Here is a 27,108-nt window from a genome sequence, read left to right on the forward strand (position 1 = left end):
AGCTTTTTACTCAAGGCTAGTTCTCTATTACTTGACCCCTAGTTTCACATCTAGTTCTTTTGGTAGTTAACTGGAGATAAGAGTCTCATGGACATCTTGCCTGAGCTGACATCTAACTGGGATCCTCAGGTCTCAGCTTCCTGGATAGCCTAGCTTACAGGTACTAGTCACCAGTGCCCAACTGGGATTATTTTTTGTATCTAAATCTTATGTACCACTAACTTAATAGACATCCTTTTCTATTCACATATGGATTTCCCCACCCCCAGTGGATTTCTTGAACTTTCCTGAATATTAACTACATCTTCAAAGAGATAGTTTTAATTGTTTCGTACCAGACTAGTTTTTTCTGTCTAATCTCCCAAGCTACAACCAGTAATATAATGTTGAATGCAAATGTTTATGTGCCTTTATCCAGTTATGAACTTAAGTACACAACTTGAGAATCATATTGGGAGAGATAACATCTAATTACAGCTATCTTTTATGACAGTGTATGAGTATATTTATGTACCTCTAAGAGGTTTGTCAATAAATTGTTGAGTTGAAATCTTTCCTGTATGTGGAATATTGGGATACATGCTTACATATGTTTGCAGTTGTAAGACTGACTAACAGCTAAATACTAAATATCAACTTCTACTTGCTTCCTCATGTGTTTTACCTCTTATGGATGCCCTTTCTTCCTACAGGGGGCACATTTTTACCACATATGACAGCACAAATAATTTAAAATGGTAGGAGTGGAAATGTTTAACTGAAAAGTTTCCTTTTTCATCTTAAATGAAGGATAGTCACAGGAATGAAGCACTGTACTTCACATGTTGAGGAAAGAAATAGGGACCATAAAGATGGAAATTACGGGCCAGGAATTTGGCCTTGTGGTTAAAGTGCTTGCCTAGCATGCATGAAGATCCGGGTTCGATTCCTTGGTACCACATACATATAAAAAAGCCGGAAGTGGTGCTGAGGCTCAGGTGGTAGAGCTCTAGCCTTGAGAAAAGTCCAAGGACAGTGCTCAGGCCCTGAGCTCAAGCCCAGGACTGGCAAAAAAAAAAAGATGGAAATTACAAGTCAGTGTAAGGAGCACTTTAAATAAAATAATAATAACAAAATAAAAAAAAAATAAAAAAAACTCTCTTCCACATCAGAATGAGCTCCTTGTCATTTTATTCCATTACTTTCAATAAGCTTTTGGAATCACATATATATTATCATCTTAACCATTTAATAAAACTTTGTAGAAAAGCAGCCATTGTCACTCTTTAAAGTAACCAAAGAGGTGTTTAAAATTCAATTCAGAAGAGAAAAGCTACCCCACTTGGGGCCTCTTGAGTGTATAGTTGAACTTTGTGTAACATTTCCTCTTTGTGAAGAGATCAGAAAGTCAAACTGACCTATTTTCCATTAAACACACACACACACACACACACACACACACACACACACACACACACATACACACACACACACAGAGCAAAATATATCCAATTCATGGGGGCCATTCACTGTGGAGGTAAGTCCAACTTTGAATGGTAAGGTCAGGATCTCTCCCATACCATCTGTCTTCCTTGCCTGGCTTCCTGAAACTTCAAATGCTTCTTGTTTCAGAGGGGTTTGAATTTCTACCCACAGCAACATCACAGCCTCTGCACTTTCATCGTTCATTTCTGCCCTAACACTAAAGTTTCTGTTTTGAATTTACAACAATAAAATATGTTCAGAGGTGAATGAGATACCTGCAGGGGAATGTTAATGCACATTTGCTTTGTTCTTAATTAGATTCCTTCAAGGGAAAACCTCCTGGCCTGGCTTATTGTCTAGCTCAAGCAGAGGTTGCCTGCTTTATCTAAATACTGAAGAAGTCTCTTTGCTCATAAACTGGCTATAAGTTCACACACAGTACAAGTTTTCATAGTATTGGTCAATTGCAAAGGTGTGGAATCATAGCCAATGTAGACAAAAGAAAACATTAAGGTAAAACCTTAATTGGAAAGCAGGAAGGGAAAGAGAGAAGGGGGAGAAGAGATTAGATAGGATAGAGTACAGAGGTAAAGAATCTACTATCCAGTCACTTCCTGGGGTTAGTTGCTATTCAATTTTTGTCCTCAACTCTGCCTCTAAAAGCACATTGCTATTTTGACAAGTCATCAGAAAATGATGTGAAGGGCTAAGTGGTTACTGATGTCTTGTCAAACGCCTTGCTTCCAATCCCAAAGACCAAAGTGGAGTTCTCTCTGAAACTCTCAGGAGTTCTTCCCTCTTGAAATCAGGGCTCCCCTTCTCCTTTCCCTAGCATCTGTGAGAGGGTTGCTGCAGCTAATCATCCCACATTTCATTAAGGAGCCTGGCACCTACCTCTTGAAGAGCTGGGATTGCATCTAGAACTCTTGTTCAGGTCCTTGATCTTTGCTGATCCAGAAATTAGCTTATATTTGGTTTCTTTCCTGATGCTGAATACACCCAGAGCAACATTGTCTTCAATTATTATTATTTGTAGCATTTTTCAATTGTACTCCTAGGGCTTCAACTCAGGGCCTGGGCACTGGTTTTGGGCTTTCTCAAGACTAATGCTTTACCACTTGAGCCACAACACCACTTTTGGCCTTTTTTGTGTATGAGCTACCGAGGAATTGAACCTAGGGCTTTATGTGTGCTAGGCAAGTACTCTACCACTAGGCCATGTATTATTCAATGCACCATGAGCAATTACCTCTCCTTGGTCTGTTTTCTGTCACATGGCCCACCATTTTGTCATCACCACCATCATCATGCTTTTCCTACTTGGTTTGGTTTTGCTTATCTTTTGTAGGCATTGTTCACATCCCTTAAGGCCAGAATAAAATGAGAATTGAATATCAAAACATCCATAGTATCAACATGTAAGACCTCAGCTTCCAGGGAATGGTGTCAAATCATGAGTAAGCACCATTTGAGGCAAATATTTTAGGCAAATATAGTATGTAAGTCTAATAGCACTACCTTTATTTATAATAACCATCAGTAATTAAGAGTTCTCCTAGAGCAAGTGGCGTTCAAGATTTATTTTTATTATTTTCTGAGGTTGGACAAATGAAAGAAGAATGAAGTTGCTTATCTCTTAGAGGGGTGAATCTTGAAATTCCCAAATACTTCTCCATATTCATTCACCCCTGTATGGAAGGGATGGTAAAAGTTGCAATGAGGGTTTTCCAAATCTCATATCATAAGGGTGAGTAAATAAAGAATGACAGTAGAATCAGGAAGGAGGCAGCAGAGAAGAACCAAGGTACAAATATGTGTTCTATAGGAATCCATGGAGCTTGGGTAGGAAGAAAGGATGAAGGGTTATGGAAGAGACTTTCTTCTCTCCTAATTGCCCACTCATGATGGCTGAAGAAAATAAACCAAGGTCCCAGGAAGAACCTCAGGTTCCCCCAAGTAACTTTGGAACTACATTAAAACGTCAAATGTGTTATAAACATCCTTAGCATTTCAGAGAGCTGGCACCCAGTGGGCAAGGAAGGAGAAGGTAGGCTTGTCTGATATAAGCCTCTTCTTTCTAGAGCGCCTGACCTTTGTCCCTTAATGAGAGGAGGAGAGGGTCTTTGGCAATGTTTCTGACTGAGTATTTATCTGAACCCAGACACGAAGGTTGTCTCCCTTATGTATTACCCTGATTCTTCAGTGCACAAGATGAATAATTTACTGCAAAGCACATGGAAGTATCTTTATTATTCATTATAATGAACTGAGACAGGAGTAATTCTCCACTCTGTTGGAATCCCCTAGGGCTTAACTTAACCAGCCTCTGCTTTGCTTTCCTACAGTGGTTAAGGTGAGTAGAGGGAGACAGTTCTCTTAGGACATATGGCCTCACTCTTGCTATGTGAGCTGTGAGTAAGGAAAGCTCAGATGGACCTGAGAGAGCCAAAGAGGTCAGGTTCTCAGAGCAGCCCACCTTTGGGGGTGCTAAGAAATGAAGTGCTACACAATAATTCTCCAGGAAGAATAGGAATCTGTAGTTACTGAGTGCTCAGGAAGTGCATAATTATTCTAAATATTCACCTGAGTAGAACCTAATTAGGATGGTGCATTGACTGTGAAGTGTAAATTCTATATTTTCAGTCTATTTTTTAAAAAAGTTTTCTCTTCTTCTTTCTCGGTACCCTCTCTCCTTTCTGCCCCCCTCCTTCACACCCTTCCCTCCTCCCTACTTTCCTTTCTTTTCTTCTCCCTCCTTTGTTCCTTCTTTCTTTCTGCCTCCTTTCTTTCTTCTTTTTCCAGTTTATTCACTTATATCAACACACGATGAGAAAAGTCAGAAAATTAGGTTTTCTGCTGTTGTTTTGTAAAGCCTCAGTTTACCAAGTACCTCTGGGAGGGGTCTTCTTCCAGAGCTCTGCCCAAGTTTAGCCCTTCTTGGCATTTGCACATATTTTTTACAGTGGCCCCACACCCACCTCTGCCCTTTCTCAACATTCGACTCACATGAGCAGGATGAAGATATCCAGGGTGTTCTTAGGTATGTTTTCCAGTTCTGGGTCAGTCTGAACAATCCCAAGAATTCACAAACTAAGAACACACTCTTCCTTCCACAAGTTAGCCAGCAAGGTACACAAATCTGGGTGACATAAATTAAATACAGCAATTCCCAGGCCTGAGTGAGAAGTATTTGCAGAAGTTAACCTTGTGATTCTATTGCCCTTAGGGAACAGTTCTCCCTGGTCCTTCCATGGCACAAGGAATGAGGTTTGCTGGCTGTCTTCTATTTTATTTTTTTAAAGGATAGATATTTTTGCATAATCTATATAAAATAAGCCACGATTCTGGCAAAGATGATTGGCTTATTAAAAATACATAACATATATTTTTAAACAGGCAGCAAGTTGACAGTGCTTGAATAAGTGGTGAAGACATCATCTCCAGCCTCCCCCCACCCCCAATCTGTCCCTGCCCATCTGTCTTTTTAATGAGAACGTTACCTTAACAACTCAAATATGGCATTCTTCAGGTGTGGATCTATTCAGGAGGGCACAGAATGAGCCTATGACCCTTTGTCAGAAACTAAGGCTCAGCGACTGGGAGCACATACAGTGTCTCTTCTAAACATGAGATAGCCTCATCCGTGAGCCAGGATTCAAATAATGTGTGTCCAATTTGATTTTTCAACTTTGTAAATGCCTATGTGTAGGCTGGAAAAAGAGCATCGGGGAAAAATTATCATACTATTTGGGGTATCACTAAGTTATAGATTTGAGTAAATGCAGAAATGTAAAAGTAAATATTTCTGATGCCTAAGTATGAGAATAATAGAATTTCCAAGTATCATAGACTCTGGTGAATATTTAGATATACCACCCTTTAAAAGATTTTCCCCATGTTAGAAATTAGAAAGCTGAGGCCCGGAAAAATTGGAAGGGTTAATAAATTACAAACATGTGGCGAGGACTCATATTTTACATTAAAAAATTGCTATACTATGAGGGTAAATGAAAGGACCTCCAAGATATAGAAATAAGAGCCATATAAGATGTGACTGTTGTTCTTAATGTACCATGTTATTTCTCATTTCTTTTGTTGTCTCTTGGTTATTTCATATTGTTACAATATCTTACCTTGTTATCTGGTATATGGTATATTTGTTTATGTTTATTTGAAATATGATAGGGAAAGGGCGAAAACAAGATGAGGGGAGGAGGTGAGGGAGGGAAATGGGGACAAAAACATGAGACGGGGTAGCAATGACTGTTATGTACCTTCTATCTGGTGAATATAATATAATCCTTCTATTAATTACAATAAAAAATCAAAAAGAAGGACATTCAAATAAATACTTTAGTGGACATAAGTAAAACACACACACACACACACACACACACACACACACACAAATTGCTATCTTAGGCCTGTAGGTTAGCCTAGTGGTAGTGTGCTTGGTACCACATACATAGAAAAAATTTCGTAGTGGTGCTGTGGTTCAAGTGGTAGAGCTTTAGCCTTGAGAAAAGTTCAAGGACAGTGCTCAGGCTCTGAGTTCAAGCCCCATGAGTGGCAAAAAAAAATGCTATCCTAAGGCAGTTACACTCATATCAGTTTATGAATGTAATGCAACTTGACCTTTCCATCATTCTCCCCCGTTATTGATTCATCATATTTCTTCATATTACTATTTATTCACCTTTCTACCCCAACTCCCTCCAACAAAACATGTTTTATCTTCCTGATATCCTCAAACTGTAAGTACATTGTCCAAAAGAGTCAACACCACTGGAATCCTTGTTTGCTATTCCATACTCCAGTCACTTTGCTTATCTACATCTGTTTATGACCCCTTTTATATTTTCATAATTTAGATCAAACTGCCATACTTGAAAGAAAATATGCACTTTTTGTTTCTCTGAGTTGACCTAACATAATTTTTCTAGGTTTATCCATTTGCCTGTGAGTAACGACACAATATTTTTCTTCCTGAAAGATGAGTAAAATTCCACTCTGTGTGTGTGTGTGTGTGTGTGTGTGTGTGTGTATGTGTGTGTGCGTGTGTAACTCCCAAATATTCTAGTTAACCTTTAGAGTGTATCTGAATAGTTTCCATAGCTTGGCTGTGGTGAATCATGCAGCAAGGCACATAGGTGTGCAATTGTCTTTACAGTATCTTAGCTTGGAATCTTTTGAATGAATGTCCACGATTGGTATTCTTGGTCATAGGGTAGTAGAACTCATATACTTATAAAATACTTATTCTCTTAACCTGTGTGTTACACAAAATCCCTGAAGACAGACTAGAAGCTAATCAATTTCAGGATGCTGTTTGGTTTCATAAATACATCAGCCTTTTAGAAGTTCTGGGTAAGTTTTACCTGAGCCGAAAAGGAGAGAAGGGTTGATTATGCACAGTGATGGAGAAAGAGGAATGACCTGTGAGGTTTACCCAGGCTCTGAGACTCTGTGTTCCCATTCATTATACGTGGGAAGGTGTTTGGAGGGAAATCCATGGCTGTAATTTCTGCAGTGCTGGAACCCTCGCTCCCCTGATGCTCACTTGGGGAGCCTGTGGCTGACTTACACCATTCTTCAAAAAGATATGGAGCTCCCCAGACCCTCTATTTTTAATTTACAATTTTAATTTATACTTTTTATGGATGATTCAAAGACAGACATGGCTGAAAGTAAACATGCCAGGATAATCTACTGAATGAGATTAAGCTAGTGTGTTCTTAGAAACAGTTTAATTTCATCTTGGTCACTTCTTTGCCACATGTAAGAAAGAAATCATGAAGCTGCATTCTAAAACTGCTCAAATGTTAGAAGAGGCAGGAAGTCAGGTGGCACATAAACACTGTGAATGAATTGTTCTGGGTAGTTTCTTAAGGTAGTCTCCTAAGCCAGGAGCAGCTGTAAGAAGACAATTAGGCAGGGACAAGAAGACAAATACCCTCCCAGCCTTCCACCACCACTTGTCACAGCATCAAATACCATAAAGAAAAACAGGCCAAGGAGAATAGGGTTGATTCCAGAAAAGGACTACGAACTTTTATCTTTCTTTTCTAAAATATTCTTATCTCCCTTACCCCAGTGCTAATTGCTTCTAAAATGGCTTTGCTCTGTGGTGTGTGTGTGTGTGTGTGTGTGTGTGTGTGTGTGTGTGTGTGTGTGTGTGTGTCTGCCTGCCTGCCTGCCTGCCTGCCTTCCTGTCTATCTGTCTATGTATGAGCATTTGCCTACAAGAACCAATATTGGAGTTTGAACTCAGGTCCACACATCCTTGTTTTTTCATTCAAGGTGTTCTATCACTTGAGTCATACCTTCACTTCAGGCTATTTTGGTTGGTTAATTGGAGATAATTCTCTCACAGACTCTCCTGCCTGAACTGGCTTCAAACAATGATCTTCAGACCTTAGCCTCCTGAGTTACTATTCTTACAGACATGAACTACTGAAGCCTGATCCTTAAATGGCTTTGATTTGTCATGGGGTATCTACCTTCCAGTCTTTCTTCAGCTGTACCAAAGGAGGTGCCCAAATCCAGACTGTGACTAAAAGAAGAGATGTGACTAAAAGAAGAAGATGTGTAATGACACACATAAGAGCATGAGTAGTTCTTTGGTGGAGAACCCCCTTGCAGAAATCTGTGCACGTCCTTCGTATGTTCTAAGATGCAACCAGCTGGTGGCATTTTGTCTGGTTAAAAGAGATCCTTAGAATAATGTTCACTTTTCTGTGTCTCACTACAAACGGAATCAATCTCTCTCTGTCTTCCTCATTGGTCATAGCACTTTAATTCTGGGCCTGGGCACGTTGCTCAAGGCTAGCACTCTACCACGTTGAGCCACGAGCCACCTCTGCTTTTCTAGTAGTTAATTGGAGATAAGAGTCTCACAGACTTTCACACTTTGGGCTGGCTTTGACCTCAGCTTCATGAGTAGCTTGGATTATAGACATGAGCCACTGTCAGCTGGCCCGTAAATGTCTTTCAAAGGAATCTGTTCTCTTCAACTATCAGAGATGCCACATTTCACCCCATTTCAGGACACTATTTCAATCCGTCTAAGAATAATTCCTCTGAGAGAGTTGTGGAACACTTTTTCTACCAATGGCTATTTGGTCTGTGGTATCAGCTGGTCTTGATACTTACATTGCTATGGGAACCCTAGATTTATTGAATTTTGAGTTCGTGTTGTGGTGCTGTTCCTGCTGAAGAGCTTATAAGGCTTTCAGGAAGGGTATTCCCACCCCTGCTGGGTTGTTTTGTTCATACAACAAAAGTATCTGAGACAATGACACCACTGGACAAGCAATTGAGTCCACTGGATTCTTTTCTCTGTTGCACACAATTGTAATGATTGATCTTCCAATTATGTATTTTTTAGGAATACAACATTGTACAAACCACTGGTCATCAATCTAGAAACCATCCCATCCACTACCATGTCAATCTCTGGTAGAAGAAGCCTGATAAAAATCCAAAATTAAAATTGTCTCACTGGCTTTAACTGAAAAAGTAAACCTCAGAGGGAAAAGAAATCACACCATAGAGCTGTGTACAGTTTGAATTATGAATGGATGAGAGGAGCATTTCTGAAATGACAGGCAATGTCACTGGAAAAAGACAATACTATAGAAGAGTTGGAAAATACTATATTGATTACTAACAAGATATTGGTAAAAACACAAATCCCATCTTTATGTTTTGTTAGTCACCAGAAAGAAAACATCCTGAAATTAAGCTCTAAAGTGCTAGATCAAAATCCATTCTTTACAGATCTAAACATTCAGACTTCCCAAGTCCTCAGAAAATAGTTTGGTATCACTTGGATGAACTTGTGTGCATTCCTGGAACACAGAAGCAATTGAGGGAATTGGTGTTCTGTCAGAGTGGCAACAGAACCGTTTACTTTGTTTGTTTCCAGGCACAATATACTTCCTGCCTCAAAATTTTCATCCCACTTCTCAGATGGGGAAGTAGAGTTTCTGAGAAGTTATACAAAATTCCTGTCCTAGGGCCCTTAGCTAGTAAGTAGTCAAGTTCTTAACTGACTGGTACTAAGTCATTTTATCATGATGATATTCTATCTCTAGACTCTCATAACACAGCCAGCATCATTCCCGGTTTTAAGATTCCATTAGATGACTTGAGGGTTGCTAGTGGTTCATATCTGAAATCCTAGCTACTCAGGAGGTTAAGATTTAAGTATTACAGTTGGAAAGCGACATGGATAGAAAAGTCTGTGAGGTTTTAAAGTCTAATTGATCAGGAAAAAAAAAACAAAATCAAAAACCCAAAAACAGACAACAACAACAAACTACCACCCTTCTCCTAGACACAGCCCCACTTCTGGTTTTCTGGTGGTTAGTTGGAGATAAGAGTCTCATTGATTTTCATATCCAGGCTGGCTTTGAACCATGATCCTCAGATCTCAGCTTCCTGAGTAGAAAGGATTACATGTGTGAGCCACCAGGGCTAGCTTGCCTGCCTGCCTATTATCTTCACTTTTCTTACTCCTTCCCTTCATTCCAGGCTGATTCCCTTAATTTCTCTCTTGCTCACTGACTTCCCCAATGCTGAATGAACCCAGTCACCTGCCTTCTCAATGCTGACACTGACTTCACCCGGAGCTGACCACTAACTGCAAAGGGCCCCCCCATACAATCTCTTCCTGGGCATTTTGTTCTGTTCTGCAATTATCATTCCCATCTAATTTTTCCTAGTCTCCTTGCTTTCCCATAACCATACAAGGACAACCAAACTTGTACATTATTTTTCTCATTTGTACTCAGCACAAACATGGCGCTCCCTCCTTTATGTGTGTCAGAATCCAGTGCTTTGGCCTTTGCTGAGTATTTTCTCTCTGACTTATCTGCTTTCTCCTGTAGCATGGCTGCTGGTGTCTATTTCTGAGCTCATTCTCATCAATCCGTATGTCCACACGGTGCCATGTAGGTGTCTTATGCAGCCACCTTTTTAGTGCCTAAAGTTAGGTTATTCAAAGTGTGTTGAATCCTCAGAACACTAGCACTATTGCAGAGCTTTCCTGAAAGGCATACACTTGGTCCTTTCCCAGAGTTGGTGAATTATCTAGCTACAAACATTAATTGTGGGCTGATAAAAATTTGAAATGTCCTAGCACCCACGGATATCAGTAAGTATGTTCAAAGAAAATTGGTGAGCCTTTCTACCATAAAACAAATATACAACAACAACAAAAAAGCCAACCTCAACAACAACATCAAGATACCTCATCTTTTCCTGTTGCAGTTGTCAAAACTGTTGAAAAGGTCAGCTGTGAAAATGGCAGAAATGCCTCATCCTCCCTTTCATTGGTTACCCATCCTCCACTACGTTCTCTCAGAGTCCTTGTTGACATGTGTCAGCTCTTAGCACTGAAGAACACAATAGTTCCCTTACCACTCCATCCTGGCTCTGGTCCTGATGCATTCCATTCTCCAGAGAAAATCCAGCACATTATTCTTCGAATGTATAAACAAGATCAAAGCATGCTTCCTCTTAAATCTATTTTACAGATTCCCTTATGACATCTACAGGAAAACATCAACTTCTTAGTATATCTGTCACTGCTTTCTGGGGCTAACCTGTGCCTTCATTCACTTTGATTAGACCAGGCTGGCTTCTACTATGTTCTTCATTTGAACCAATCTGAATCTCAGGGTATGCACAATTGTCTTTGGTGCATTCCAAACGGCTCTCTGTACTCACACCACATCCCCAAATTCTTTCTCACTGTTCAGCTGTCGATTTCTACTTCTCCAGAGATGCCTGTCAGTAGACTGCAAGCCTGAGTGGTCTTGCCTAAGCCATCTGTCAAAGACCAACATGGCAGTCATCTATGATCAATTTCTCATCAACTACCACCACTTTGCCCCCAGCAGGCCAAGGATACAAGGCACACTGTCTATTTGCTCAACATCTCATACCTGAAGCTCACAGATTATTTGGTTCTTAGTAGGTGCTTAATAACTGCTAAATGGAGAGTGTAGAGTTATAGTTTTTATTCCATCTATGGATGTGTTGTCTTTATCGCTGTATTATTCTGCTATTTGTCTAAGAACATAAGAACCTTGAAGGCTGGCCTTGACTCTTCTGACAGCTTTCTTTGCTATTTTTGTTTTGGCTTGATTCTGCCTCCATAGGAAACCAACAAAATGTACGTCTCCCACACTCACTAGATTTATATAGTGACTTGAAGATTGAAAACAAGTTAGCTCAATTATTTTGTGTTTTTTTTTTCCAGAGAGTGAGTTCTCTGCTTACCCTTTCTTTACATAATTATGAGAGGCTACCCTGTGCTTTGCCTCTATTAACAAGCTAGAAGTAGACTTCCTCTTTCCTCTGGAAGTCAGGCATGTAAACCTCCCTTTTGTAAATGTGACATCTGCCTCTTGGTGGAGCTGTCTTTCTGTACAAATCCCTTCCTCTGTTTTCCTTCTCTGTCTCTCATGCACTGAACTGTCTTCGCCCCAATACCTCTCAAGAGTTATGCAGAGTATGGAGATGTTCTCTGCATCTGCATGGAGGCCCCCATATGCTTGCAGAAATGAGAAATTCTCCTTATCCATGTTGGGTCATACTGAGCTGGGTTTTTATAGACCCGTGTACCAATCCATCATGGATGAAATTATAATATAGATCATCGCGGGATAGATGAATTTCTGACTCAAGTGACTCTGTATACTCATTTCCTGGTTGAGAACCCTCCTTCTGCATATACTGCTGTCTATTTCCTCCAAATACACCCCATCCTCTCTGCACACATAATCACACACATTCTATGTATACTAATGTAGCACAGAATGAGTTGCAGATAGATGCCGAGCTTCAAAATCAACACCCTGCCCTATTGATACACTTGTGTGCTGCACCTGTCAATGCAGGCATTCTTCCTCACCTACCATCTGCAGAGGATCTCAGACATATTCCCTACCAATATCTTATCAGCAAATATTAGCTTTAGCAGAGTTATGGCTACGGTTGAATTTCCGACTATCTGAATCATAAAGTTTTCCCTTTCATAATTTAGGGTCTCATTGATGCTCTAGAGTTGGCTCTATTTGTAACTCAGGAAATAACCGAGGAGTTAAAGTCTCCCAAGAGAACAGCTTTTGCAATTTAGAATGCCTTGGGAGTTGATCTAAAAATATTTCATTTTGGCTTCCCTGTTCTCCTTGCATCTAAAAAATTCATTTATTATTGCTCTATGAGTTTTCTAAAGCAAGATCTTCTTCCTCCCATTTTTTGAGGTGCATTATTAACATATTTTGATATATTATATCAAGAAAACATAGTAAGGTTTGATGTATTAAGGTTTTTCTTAACGGAAATTCACTTAACCACCAATTTTATGTACAAAGAAAATCGCAAGACAAACCAAAGCAGAGGAGAAGCAAATGTTGGAAGGTATATTAACAAAAGAAATTCAGAAAAGTGCATTTCCAGCTTTAATATTTTATCCACCATTTTTATTAGTAATTCTTTCTTTCTCATTTTTTTCTGTTTTGGCCATACTGGATTTAAACTCAGGGGCTTAAGCTCACTCATCTTGCTTTGCTTGCTTGCTTGCTCACAGCAATCACAGCTCGAGCACTTGATCCATGCCTCCAGTGCAATTTTTTTAGTGGTTCATTGTTGAAAAAATCACAGATTTTTCTGACAGGACTGGCTTTGCATCTCGGACTTCCAGGCCTCAGCCTCCTGAGTATATAAGATTATAGGTGAGAACAGCAGCACATAGCTTTACTAGCATTTCTGAAATTGAAGACTCTATAGATAACCTCTTTAAAGGATGAGGCTAAGAATGAGAAGAAAGACAAGATTTTCAGGATTCCTGTGGTAGCGTTACTTTTTTAGAAGTTTATGTAGCAATAGAGTTGAAAAGTAAGTTAGGTATAAATGCTTTAAATGTATGCAATGATATGACCCTAAATTCTAGAAACATAAGTAATATATGCTTTATATATGAGTATATAAATGTATAGTATACTTATGTATATATAATATATATGCACTAAAGTTCAAGTTAATTTAATGAACAGACAATAGTCTGATGTTTTATTTAAATTAACTCTCAACTTTCAGTTTTTTTCCCCCAATCTGGGCCTCTGACTTGTACTATTCTTGCTTGGCTTTTTCATTCAAGCCTGAGACTCTACCACTTGAACCATTCTTCCACTTACTGATTTTGCTGGTAAGTTGAAGATAAGAATTTCAAAGATTTTTCTACCTTGGCTGGCATTAAAATATGATCAACAGACCTGAGCTTCCTGAGTGGCTAGGATTGCAAGTTTGAACTGCCAGCATTCACCACAGGTACACTTTTAAAATCAGTGTGTGCTAGCTAGGCACTGGTAATTTGGCCTGCAATCTTTGCTACTCAGGATCATGGTTAGAAGCCATCCCAGGCAAAAAAGTTCATGAGACCCTTATCTCCAATAAACTACTCAGGAAAAGCAGGAAGTGGCACAGTGGCTCAAGTGGTAGAGAACTAGCCTTGAGCTTAGAGAGGTTCAGAGACAGGGCCTAGGCCCTGAGTTCAAGCCACAGGACCAGCAAAACTAAAATAAATGCATTAAAAATCAGCTTTTTCTCCTGTCAGGCGCAGTGGCTCACTCCTGTAATCCTAGCTACTCAGGAGGCTGAGATCTGAAGATCAAGGGTCAAAGCCAGCCCATGCACAAAATGTCTTGAGACTCATCTCCAATTAACCTCTAGAAAATGGGAAGGGAGGCTTTGCTCCAGGATGATAGCCTTGAGCTGAAGAGCTCAGGGACAATGCCCCATGACTACCACCACCAACAAACAAAAAATCAACCTTTTCTATGTGCATATGGCCATATAGGATGAGGCTAACTAAAATGAACTCCAGGAAAAGGAAACCAGAGATTTATTCTTATACTTGTTTCCAGTGTACCATGTGAAGTTATTTCTTTACTCCTTTGTTTTGTTCTGTTCCCCCTTAATGATGTATCCCCTGTTGTTGCTGTATCTGTGTCTTCCTTAACAGCTTGAGAAAACAAAAGAAACCCCTTCCCTCTGTCTCAGCGTGATTACAGATTCAAGAATGAATCTGGCATTTAAATCTAATTGTTGTCATGCCACTTCCAGAAGTGTCTGTACCCTCCAACATCTGGGCATTTCTTTGCTCATCTTGATTCTAATTTCCACCTTCTGACCTCACACACGGTGTAAAGTTGTGTCAAAGTAACTTCTACATAAATTTCCCCCTTTCCTTAAGTTATTTTGTCATCTTTAAGAAAAAAGAAATAAGCACTATAAGTTTGGGGAGATACTGAAGGAATAAAGCCAGCCAAGTTGTGTTGGTCTCACTCCCTAGATTCTCATAAATTTTAAATTCAGGGTCTCTGAGCCAGGCAGGCACTCTCATTCTAGCTACTTGGAAAGCTGAGATCTGACAATCCCGGTTCAAAGCCATCTGGGGAAGGTACATCTGAGAGATTTGTATCTCCAAATTTGTGTGTGTGTGTGTGTGTGTGTGTGTGTGTGTGTGTGTAATCTTTAAGTAATTGTGCAAAGCAGTTGCCATTCAACAGAGAAGTTTATAAATCTAATGATTTTGATCAATCTCAATAGTCTCACCCACCCTGCACATCCCAGCCCTTTTCTCACTTTCCTTAATTTTGTAGGAAGTGTATTGATTTTTCTTTGGCCATTTAGCAAAGCAATTTGTGAATACAGTGCAGTTTATAAATGCAATGCATTTCATATTTCTGATTTACCAGAAAAAAAACAAACAACCAGTAGGGCTCAAATGGTAGCCTGAGGGGGCAGGAAGAAGCCGGATGAGAGCAACAAGCCCTGAGTTCAAGCCCCAGCAAGGTACTCATAACAGACCAAACCAGAACAATAAATAAGTAAACTCATGAACTCTGCTTGTGCTTTCTGTACTTTTATAACAGTTACTCATCTCTCAGTGCCTCCTCCCCCTTCTCTGTAATATGTGGAATATGTACAGTATTTCTCAAAGAATAGTTATGGGGAGTGAAAAGTTTAATATATATACAAAGTTCTTACACCTATTCCTGGGGCAGTGCAAGCAATATGTAATTTTAAAAGTTATTTGTAATACAGTTGTAATGAATTCTATTTTATCAAGGAGAAGTCGGTAGGGTTGGCTTGGAATGTAAGGATTTTAAATGTCAGAGAGAGTTTTCAAGAGATCAGAAAGTTGTCATTAACCTTCTTCAGCTTGCCTCTTGGCTTGCTCTTATTTAACTTCAAAAATGCTCCCCTGCGTGCTTCTTGTTAAAGAGGGTCCGGGACATTGCCACAAACAGCGGGGAGGGAGCCCTAGCTTGGAAGAACACTTAAGTCAGACTTTTAAAGTCCTTCTCTAAGTTCTGGGTCCTGCTGTTCAGAGGACAGGTGGAAGAGCCCTATGGTGAGAGAAGAAAGCAAGAAGCTGTGAAACATCGCAAGGAAAGTGCCTCTACTCTACCTCCATCATCCTTCCACTGTGTTTCTTTGTTGCTTGGAGGTTCTGTGAGCTCCAGACTTTATGAAGCAGCTCTACCCCATCTGAGAGATGCTTTTTACACAATTGCTCCTTTCTATTTGCACCACAGGTCCATCAATGAGTCTTAGCTAGAACAGCAAGCAAAATAGGCCCTAGCCATCTGCCTGGTATGTATTTGGACAAGGGGCACACAGGATTTTCAAGTGCTATGAGTCCAGGGCATTTCATAGGTTTTCATCTGAAAGGGCTGATTTGAACTGATATCTTTCAAAGCTATTATTCTCTATTAGAGGACATACTTCACATATTCTTAACCTGCTACACATACACATATGTATAAGACATATATATTTATTATATTATGCAATAAGTAATATATAAATATATATTCAACTTTACATACAATACATAAGTGTGGATTGTATATAATATATACCTTTTAATACAAATTATGTATAAGCATATACTATATAAATGCATATTATATAAATGAATATATTTGATATTATAAATGAATATATTTGATATTCAAATCAAGGTGTCATCTTGTAAATACAGTTCATCTTGATCAACCTGCAGGTGTTGCTATGGTACAAAGACAGCGATGGTTTATAAGGACACATATTTCAAGATCTTGCATTCCCTAAAACCAAATGCTCAAAAAAGTGCCTAAGAGGAGCTTGTAACTCTACCTCTTCCTTCTCAACTATCCTATTCATAATCGTACAAGAGCCATTTCCTTTTATTTAACATATTTCTTTGCTTCTTTTGTCATCCACATCTCCTGACTGTCACCGATAAGGTATCACTCTGAAAGGAAAATTAAACTCAAGATAATGATCCATTACTGAATCAGCAGCAAAAGACATGATAAAGCCAGGGAATTCTCCATCATGAACATGAACTTGGACACAAAAGAGTTTTTGTTCTTCCTTCCTTCCTTCCTTCCTTCCTTCCTTCCTTCCTTCCTTCCTTCCTTCCTTCCTTCCTTCCTTCCTCTCTCTCTCTCCCTCCCTCCCTCCCTCCCTCCCTCCCTCCCTCCCTCCCTCCCTCCCCCCCCCCTCTCTCTCTCTCTCTCTCTCTCTCTCTCTCTCTCTCTCTCTCTCTCTCTCGTAAAAGGTTTTATAGTGTATTACATTAAAGTGGAGAGTATTTTGACTTTCTTAACTTTTCTGAGTTCTTTGGGTTAAACAAAGAGCTTCCAGTGAAAGAATAATTCATCTTCAGCAGTCATTTGATAAACAGTGGTGAAGTGTTATCAGTATCTTTCTGAACATGAATGAATTGAATGTATGCAATACTGGGTTACAAATCCCTTTGCACATCAAGTATGTTCCAACTCATTGCCTTAAAGGAACTGAAAGAGGAACTAATTCAATTGTCAGCTGTGAGATCATTAAGATAATTTTTGGAGCTAGACTACTGTGTGATTTTCAGCTTGTATAGTAGAAGGAATTCTAAGACTTGAGTGTCATTGCTGTACAGATATTTTTATATCCTTCTTCATGCTTATATGATCAAGGTTTCTCTAAAAAGAAACACAGAAATAGAATTGATCCTAATCTCTATCTATTTCTGGCAGTAAGTGATATTTTTATTCATGGGATTAAATAAAAGTCTTACCCATATAATTATGAACTATATATTATAAAGCTGAGTTTTTTCTATTTAAGGACTACTCAAAATATGTAATGTATTTTTGTAGTTTAATCAATGTTATATTTGTAATGATAACTTATTTCTAAAGCAAATACTGTTATTGAGAGTTTATGATCATGTACATAAAATAAATTTAAATTTCCCTTCTATATATTTTTGTTGCAAATAAATATGATAGAATATCAATAAATGATTTTCAAGCAGAAAATATATCTTGATGAGAACATAACAGCAATACAAGTTCAAGATCAGAAATGAACAGTGAACATTCTGATGACTATTTTTGTGGTTGAACTCAGGTTTGAATTCTGGGCTTCTTCTTTGGCTCATGGCTGGTTTTATATTAACTGAAACATGCTTCAGTCTGCAGTTTTACTGGTTAACTGAAGAAGGGGTATGGAAGATTTTTCTGCCCATGCTGGCTTCAAATCATGATCTCCCAAGTCTTAGCCTACTGAGTAACTGAGATTCCAAGCATAACCCGCAGGTGCCTGGCATATTTTATGACTTTAAAGAATAAAGCAGAAGGTAGGAACCAGTGGGTCATGCCTAAAATTTTAGCTACTCAGGAGGCTTCTATATGTAGATCATGGTTCAAAGCCTCTCCAGGCAACAAAGTCTATGGGACATTTATCTTCAATCACCCACAAAACAACAACAGCCAGAAGTGAAGCTGTGGTTTAAGTGGTAAAACAGTAGACTTCAGCAAATGAATTAAGTGTCCAGGCCCTGAGTACAATCCTCGGGACCAACACACACAAAAAAAAAGTGGAAGAAAGAAAGAAAGAGAGAGAGAGAGAAAGAAAGAGAGAGGGAGAAAAAGAGAGAGAGAGAAAGAAAGAAAAGAACAAGAAAGAAAAGAAAAGCAGGCAGGCAGGCAGGCAGGAAGGAAGGAAGGAAGGAAGGAAGGAAGGAAAGAAGGAAGGAAGAAAGGAAGAAAAGAAGGAAGGAAGAAGGAAGGGAAAAAGAAAAAAAAAGTACTAGTGACTCATACCTGAAATCCTAGCTACCCAGGAGACTGTCATTTGAGCATCAGGGTTTGAAGCCAGTCTGGAGAAAAAAATTCCATGACACTTATCTCCAAAAAAATATCACAAAGTTGGAAATTGAAGTAGCTGGCTGAACTGGTAGAGCACCAGCCTTGAGCCAAAAGGCTAAGGGATAGCACCCAGGCCCTGAATTCACAGCTCAATACAGCATCTCCTTCCAGAGAAGAAGCAGACACAGAAGCAGCAGAAGAAAGCTTGTGCATAATTTTTGAAAGTGGAAAATCATGACTATTAAACACTGAACTGTAAAAGTTCTCTAAATATTTATGTACATATATATATATATATTGCACATACATGTCAAGGAATTTTATGATGTTTTTTTCTCATCCTAGGACTTGAACTCTGATCTGGGCATTTAAGGCTAGCACTCTCCCACTTGAGCCTCAATGTCATTTCTGGCTTTTTCTGTGATTAATTGGAGATAAGGGTCTTAGAATTTTCTGTCTGTACTGGCGTTGAACTGTAGCTAAGATTACAGGCATGAGCCACTAGCACCAGCCTATTTTTATGATTTTTTTAAACTTTAAGGTGAAGATAGTATTTGTAGGTCAGAAACCAATCCTTTGAGCCTATAGCTTAAATATTTTTTTTTGCCAATCCTGGGCTTTAGCACTGTTCTTGGACTTTCTCAAGGCTAGAGCTCTACCACTTGAGTCTCAGCACCACTTCTGGCTTTTTTCTATGTATGCAGTATGCAGGATTGAAACTGGGTCTTCGTGCATGCTAGGCAAACACTCTACCACTAGGCCAAATTCCCGGCCCCTTAAATAATTATTTTTTAATCAATGTATAAATGTGTAATGTGTTCAGAAATGACCTCAACAATAGTTATTTACACAAAGCCATATGGGTTTACATAGCTCCCAGGACTGAAAGATGACATCTTTCTCCTAAGTCTCAACTATTCACCGCTTTCCTGGCTCCTGATATCCTACAACTGGGACTTCACTTTTTGAGTGGAGCTGTTCCAACAGAAACTTTGTCTTTATGTAGTTTAGATATGAGGAAGAAAGTTTGCACACTGGCCCCAATCAGTCACCTAGAACTGACAGCGAAAGAATATTTTTCCATAAGAAATGCCTTAAAAGTACAGAACAAAGAAGGCACATACAGGTTTTAATTATATAAGGGAAATGGAAAATGACTCTCAAATAAAGAAAACATGGAGCAGAAAATAAATGGAGGGCCCCAGCGTGTGGAGGTATGCCTTCTATCAAGGACATCCTTGAATATCTAAATTATTAGGTCCCCAAAGTGAGTGAAGTTGAACTCTCAAAGATCCTCTCAGTGATATTACCTATATTAGACTTACCTGGAAATGATACTGAATTAGATCTATAAATATAGTATTTAGGGATGCTCATGGTCACAGTGGAAAAAAAATGTCTCACAGGAACATTAGGATTTAGGATATGGCATATGGCTCTGCTTCAGATAAAAATAAATCACCTCCAGTTTCCTACCTGTGATTTGATATTTGTGCAAAGGAACAACAGGGTATTATTGAAACAAGAACTTCCAAAGTTCTGGAATTTGATGCATTTGACCTCTCTGATTTTCGTATTATCCAGCTGTCATCCACTTTATTGTGATAGCATGTTAAAGTATACTTATTTCATATGTGTGGTCTGAAAACACAGCAAATGGGGAACTTAAAAATAATAAGTTGGAAAGGAACAATCTTTCTTCACCACCAAGTGAAAGCACCTAATTATCACCCCACCCCAACTTCAAAGCTACCCATACCTGCTGAGTGAGAGATGGACAGGCCCAAGAAAGACCTTAGGAGCTAAAAATTAGTTTGCTTTTCATCACTGCTGCCAACTTCATAAAGTCCCTCTGTAGAGTGGATGCTTTCTCCTTTCAGGGTAGGCTGTCTTAGTGTTCCAAGAGCCTGTGTCCTTCTTTATGTGAGGTGGGTCTCTGCCAGTGCCTTTTCCTAGATATTCTTCTGCAGCATGTGAGGTGCTGGGTCAGATTTTGTGGGGTCAGGCTTTCGTGTTCTACTTTTCTAGTCCTCTTTTTGCGTCTGTTGTTGCATGCATTCAGGTACACGGATGGGGAGTGGGAGAACACTGATCTGGTAAAGAATTCCATTTTCTCAGATCTTGTCTCAGGTTCTCAGCTCCCTAGGCACACCTGCAAATGTTCTTCCCCACCAGCAGGTGCATTTTTTTACCTACAGGTCATTCACTACAGCAAGCATCCCACTTACATCTGCAGCCTTACATGGTTTAGGAGAATGGGTGAGATGGGTTTTCATCTTTGATCATAGGAGGCTCTTTCTTTCTGTGGGACAGAGGGAGAAAGGTCTAAAGAAAGAAAGTCACTGAAGATAATCTTCTTCCCTCCCCTGAAGTCAGAGGAGGCAGCCACCACTTCCTCAGAAAACATTGACTTTCCAAGGAGAATTTTTTCAATCCACATAATGAATTATAGCTGGCAGGCTTTGGGCAGCTTAGGGGTGCAAGGAGATTATTGACACCTGGGAGTTCTGGAGGTAAATAAGTTCCCATTTTGATTAACGACACATAAAATATTTGCTTTGTGGATTATCTGTGACCTATTTGAAATTCAGATACCACTTTCTCTCCCCCCTGGGCCTCGGGGCCACTTCTCCCACAAGGTGGTAAATGTGCAGGAGAAATATAAACTAATTTTTGTAGATGCCTAGGAGGGAAAGCAAATGTGCAACAAAGATATTCCCTTAATAAGCTCTGGAGGCAAGTCAAAATGATTTTTATTGTGGCTTCTTCAGGCTAGCTCAAGCCTCCCTTACCTTATATTTAAGACGTTCCCTCAGGATCTTGCTTGCTTATTTGAGTCCAGCAACATGTACATAGAGAGAATATGGTATTTCTCCCTTCCTACCTTCTTTCTCACCTGCCCTTTCCCAACTTTATCCGCAGGTGTACCATAGATGACCGGGTGACAAGAGTGGCCTGGCTCAACCGCAGTACAATTCTCTATGCTGGAAATGACAAGTGGTCCATAGACCCTCGTGTTATCATCCTGGTCAACACACCAACCCAGTACAGCATCATGATCCAAAACGTGGATGTATACGATGAAGGTCCATATACCTGCTCTGTGCAGACTGACAATCACCCCAAGACTTCTCGAGTCCATCTCATAGTGCAAGGTAAGTTGTCACTAGACCCAATCTTGGCCTTCCTTTCAGTGGTGGAAGGGAAAAGTGATCTTGGTTTGGCTCTACTCAGATACACAGGGTTGTGTTGCTCTGTTGAATCCATAGACAGGACTGAATATTTTTTAAAGTGTTTTGTCTCTAGTCTTTCTGTGGTGATCAGTAAGTTGTTTGAAGTTTCTTAAGAAACGATGCTCTCTAAAGCTGGATTAAGATATATTCCACCATAGATCAATGAAGTACTATTCACAGAGCCTTTGAATGATCATTCTGAAACTTATTTTACAATAAAAGGTTAATGCTGACATGAATCTGTGTAACTGGATGGATTTTATATAGTTGCTGATCTTGACAGGACTCTGTGTGCTGGCCAGGAATGTTCTCCCTGCACTGATGCTATGTGTATGCTTTCTTTTGCTCCCAGTCCTACAGTAGAACGTGGGTGGAGAGGGATATTTTAGCACCTTTTATAGCCAGGTCAATGTTGGAAATAAACTTTTACCACTAAGAGGGAAAGGGCAAAAAATGGCTTCACATCTCCCATTCTTTTGTCAAATGTGAATCATTATAGTTCAGACATAGCCTCACCTGTGCTTTTTATAAAATAATTTACTCCATAGCTGACAAATGGGATGGAAATATCATAATCTCTGATATTAACTACTAGGAAGTACAATCAAATGCAGACATCACCTCTAAGGATTTGTGAGTCACTTTGACAAGGCAAAAGTCCAAAATGTATTGGTTGTGAACTCATCCAACTCTCTTTGTTATATAAAGCACTTTATGTCCTGTGTTGTCTCAGAGTAGGAATGAATTTCCAGGAATTCTATCATTCAATGCTCCTTCACCAAGCAGGAGACTAAAAAATGTCTTTTCTTCTGGTGTCTGGTTGGCGTCTTGGGGGCACACAGTCTCTTCTTGTGTCAGTAAGTCTTTAGCAAGTTCCTTTTATCTGATCTCATTTGTAAAGGAATCAACAGATTTTGGACACTCAAGATTGTGATATGTGTATGATATGCGTGAGTAGCTAAGAGATTTCCTCAGATCTGCTTTTTAAAAAAAACAATGTTACTATTTCAGTTGGTATCTAGAAGAGAAATGGTTGATTAAGGATAAGCATCTGTTTTCTGCTCAGCTACTTGCACCATTCCAAACACTATTCTTTCCTTTGGCTAGAACAGCTCCTGAGTATCTGCATTGCTGGGTCCCCTCTATAGCTATTTGCGATGGCTATTGAGCTGGGAATCTGTCTGTTGCATCTTCTGTCTCTCAGCAGTCCCAGAAACAGCCACACTGCTGAATATTGGCTTCCATCTGTCCCTAAGTTCCTCTTGCTTCTCCATGCTTTCACTCACACAAGCCTACCATATGACAGGCATCTCTAGATGCTGCTGCTTCCCGTTCTCCATACGTGTACCACCCAGGGTATGGCTGGTTGTTGATCACAGCTCAAGGATCCCAGGATTGGCTGCCATCTGGACAGAATGGCAAATGGCACGTCTGTGACTTTTCCTGAGAAGATGATGTGGGTACTGAGTGAAATTAGTCATCGGAGAAGGGCTAGGGAGTCTGCTGAAAGTTTCTGGGGATATAGAAAACAAGAACCTGTGATTTCTCACCGCCCACCTGCCACCTGGGCTTGACTCCAGAAAAGCAGAAATGCTCCACATTGGAAATGACACCTCAGTGGCACTTCTGTGGCCTTGACAACAGAGTTGTCTTCACATTCAGGAAATACAGTACTGAAATAAAATAAAACTGTCAGGAACTATATAGAAAACAGACAGAAACAGAGAAAGGCTATGTTTCCCAGGACAGAGGACAGAGGACAGACAGTGTGAGCATGTCAACATCACTACAGGCCATAAAGGACTTGGTAAAGGCTCCAAGGATAATGTTGTTCACAGAACACCAGGGTTATTCCTCCAGTGCAATTTAGTAGTCTGTAGTTTCTCCCTGGGAGCCTTCTAGCCTTCATTAATAAAAGTCTGAGCACTGGTGAGACAAAAAGTAGCAGCTTCACCCACTTAGAAACTTGCTCTTCAGTCTCCAAATCCCAGAGCCTGCCCTCTGTTGCTCTGGATATCCACCCAAGTGGCTTGAGAAATCCAAATGCAAACCCTTCATGTGGAAGGAGGAAGAGAAGGTGAATAAGGGGGTGTTGCTAGACCTGCAGGCAGGTTAACTTTTACATTTTAAGGGTCAGCAACGGAGAAGAAGCTTAGGGTTCTGTGCTCTATGTTGTCTTCATTAGCCACGCAGTGCCAAAACCCATGGAATTATGAGGGAATGGATGTGGAGACACCACTGTTCAATGAGAAAGAAGCCCAAGAGTTCTTCTTTCCAGCAGCTATCAGCTATTGTCCAGTCTATAGATTAATTTTTCAGCCTTAGTGTTATTTCAGGTTAGATAAAGATAATGAAAGTTTCCTAATCCGCTTAAAGAAGATTTATCTGACTGAGTAGAAAGCTTTTGGAATACAATAAGGCATATATAAAACTGAGGCCTAATCTTGCCTTTAATTTCAAACTGCTGATGGATATTGATTTTGCAATAAGAAAAACTGAAAAAATTTCCGAACTGCAACTTGTCCATTAAAACAATGTGTTTATTTATCTTCTGCCCATTTGAGAATGACGGCCTCCAATAAGGTCCATTCTCTGGGGAGGCTAGTCCCACCAGGCTGTTAGCTTTGGTGTGTGTTTCCCCCATCTGCCATGTCAGAAGGTAAAAGATGTTCTATCAATCACAACAATGTCTGTCCTTTTCTCTTTCATAAAGTTGCCTTTGACTCATACCTGAGGAGATTAATTTCCAAGACCATCCCTTTGAAAGAAGAAGCCACCTTTATTTAAACCCAATTACTGATCCCTAAGGTACATCTCAGCCGTGAGGGGTTCATAATGAGCTGCTATGTGAACATGGGTGATTTAGTGATCTGGACTTCATACTTCTAGTTGTTAAAGGATTCCAGACCAGGAAGATCAGCTGCTGTGGGTCAGAATCATCAGGGTATGAAGACCTACCTGGAGTTACAAGGATATTTGCTCCTAAGATACAGAGAAGCCACATTTTTAAGAGGTGGAACTGGGAGCCTTTATTATAAAGTCAAGGACTGTAGATGGACTCTTGTCCAACCACCTGCAGCCCAGAGAGTAGCTAGCTCACAGCTCTTAAAGGCAAAAACCACATATTTGGGGTAGGCTCCAAAACCAACAAAAGCAAACCATCTAGGAGAAAAATTAGGAGTGAGCAAAGCAAACCATCTAGAGGAAAAATCAGCCGCTAGAAGCAAAACTTTTCTGGATACATCTGCATATTATTTGAAGTGGAACTTTGCTGGTGCTAAACAACAAGACACATATACAATTCAAAGAATGTCATATCTCCCTTCTTCTGGAGCTGGGTTCACTGGGCTGGGAGTTTAGCCTACTGGTAGAGTACTTGCCTAGCATGCATGAAGACCAAGGTTTGATTCCTCAGTATCACATTCATAGAGAAACAAAAATGGTACTGTGGTTTAAATGGTAGAGTGCTAGCCTTGAGGAAAGCCCAAGCCAGTGTCCAGCCCTAGGACTGGCAAAAAAGAAAAAAGAAAACACCAACATTACATAGACACTAGAGAAAAAAAGGGAAAACAGAAAGGGTAAGCCTGAAATTCATGATAAATATTAGCTAGCTGTGGAATAGGTCTTAATCCTTCTTTGAGGACACCATGAGCCATATTGAATATACTGATGTACCTAAGCACACAGAATACTAAAGCACCACAATCACACAGGAAAAAATAAAAACAATCAAAAGAAGAAACTGAACTAGCACATGAATACAGTGTAATTAAGGTTCTCCAATAAGTCCTATGCAGGGAATGAGTTGGACTCTGGCCCAATGGAGTGGCTTGGATAGTAATAGAGACTTCCTGGAGAGGAAAGAAGTGAATATGGCAGGCCTAGAGATGTGTTTTAACAGGGATAACATTTGATCATGAATTTATCTATTAATTTATAGACATAGTTCCAACCTTTGTCTCCTCTGACCCATACAACAAGCTCTAGGGTTATCAGTGAAAGATGTTATCTCACTTGCAAAGGTAGATTACCTACAGCTCTGGGAATCAACATGACCTGCCAATATTCCCAGTGTGAAAGGAGCTGAGCTAGATCTGAAACCACGGCCAAATGAAACCAAGATGAAGGTCTCTTCAAAATACGCCCATGCTTGTATCAAACACATTGTCTTGCTAACTTCCTCTAGTTATGTTTTTGCCCCAGGTCAATGGAAAATTTTTAAGGTTTCGTAGATTACTTATTTTCTGTTCTTGTTTTCCTGTAGTTGACAATGCATTGTAGTAGCAGACATTACATTAAAAAGTTCCAAGAAAGAACCAGAGGGTTGGCCCTTAAAGCTACTATAAATGGTATAGAGAGGCTGAGAGAGAGAGGCAGAGAAGGAGGTAATTAATTTTCTAGTAGCTTCTTCCTCCAGGGATATACATTTTAAATGTTACCACTTTATCCCATGTAAGCACTGAAAATCCTGGTCCCTTTGAGGGTAGGATGTAACTGTTGTTCTAATTGACACTAATTCTTCTGCATTCTGAAGGAACACAGAGCTCTATGCATCCCCTGGTGTTCTTGGTCTTGTTGCTAGTCACAGATATAATAGTCCACCATTAACTTTGTAAAATGTGTATGCGTGTATTTATGTATTTATTTATTTATTTATTTATTTATTGTTAACACTGTTACTGGGGCTTGCACTTTTCCTTGGATATTTTCCTCAAGGCTGGTGCTCTGTCACAAGAATCATACCTCCACTTCTGGCATTTTGTTGGCTAATTGGAGATGAGAGTGTTTCAGATTTGTCTCTCTGGGCTGGCTTTGAATTGTGATCCTCAGAACTCAGCCCCTTGTGTAGACAGGATTATAGTTGTGAACCACCTGTACCTGAGTAGCTTTGCTCCATAAATGTTGGTACCCTCATCCTCTTCTCTTGATCATGAATGTGCTTACCACAAGATGTTTCACTGAAGGAAACGTCTTTTGCAAAGCACAGGTATATAAAAGGTTAGAGATAATGAATGAATTATAATACATTCCAGCTTTTGAATATCCACAGCAAACAATTCCTTCCTTCCTTCCCTCCCTCCCTTCTTCCCTCCCTCCCTCCTTCATTGCCTGCCTGCCTTCCTTCCTTCCTTCCTTCCTTCCTTCCTTCCTTCCTTCCTTCCTTCCCTCCCTATTTTCTTCTCTCCTCTCTCTCTCTCTCTCTCTCTCTC

The 27,108-nt window shown here is 39.8% G+C and overlaps 1 protein-coding gene across 5 annotated transcripts in view; it reads left to right on the forward strand.

Moving 5' to 3' along the window:
• The window catches only part of Opcml (opioid binding protein/cell adhesion molecule like), a 556,019-nt gene that overhangs the window by 285,436 nt on the left and 243,475 nt on the right, over positions 1–27,108 (forward strand). For all 5 annotated transcript variants that reach the window (XM_090319729.1, XM_090319725.1, XM_090319726.1 and 2 more), the window contains one exon: positions 21,588–21,820. In XM_090319729.1, coding sequence (XP_090175855.1) covers positions 21,588–21,820 — 233 coding nt within the window. The remainder of the gene's footprint in view (positions 1–21,587; positions 21,821–27,108) is intronic.

This window comes from Megascapheus bottae, chromosome 27 (assembly GCF_031878675.1).
Source record: "Megascapheus bottae isolate mThoBot1 chromosome 27, mThoBot2.hap1, whole genome shotgun sequence".
NCBI lineage: Eukaryota > Metazoa > Chordata > Mammalia > Rodentia > Geomyidae > Megascapheus > Megascapheus bottae.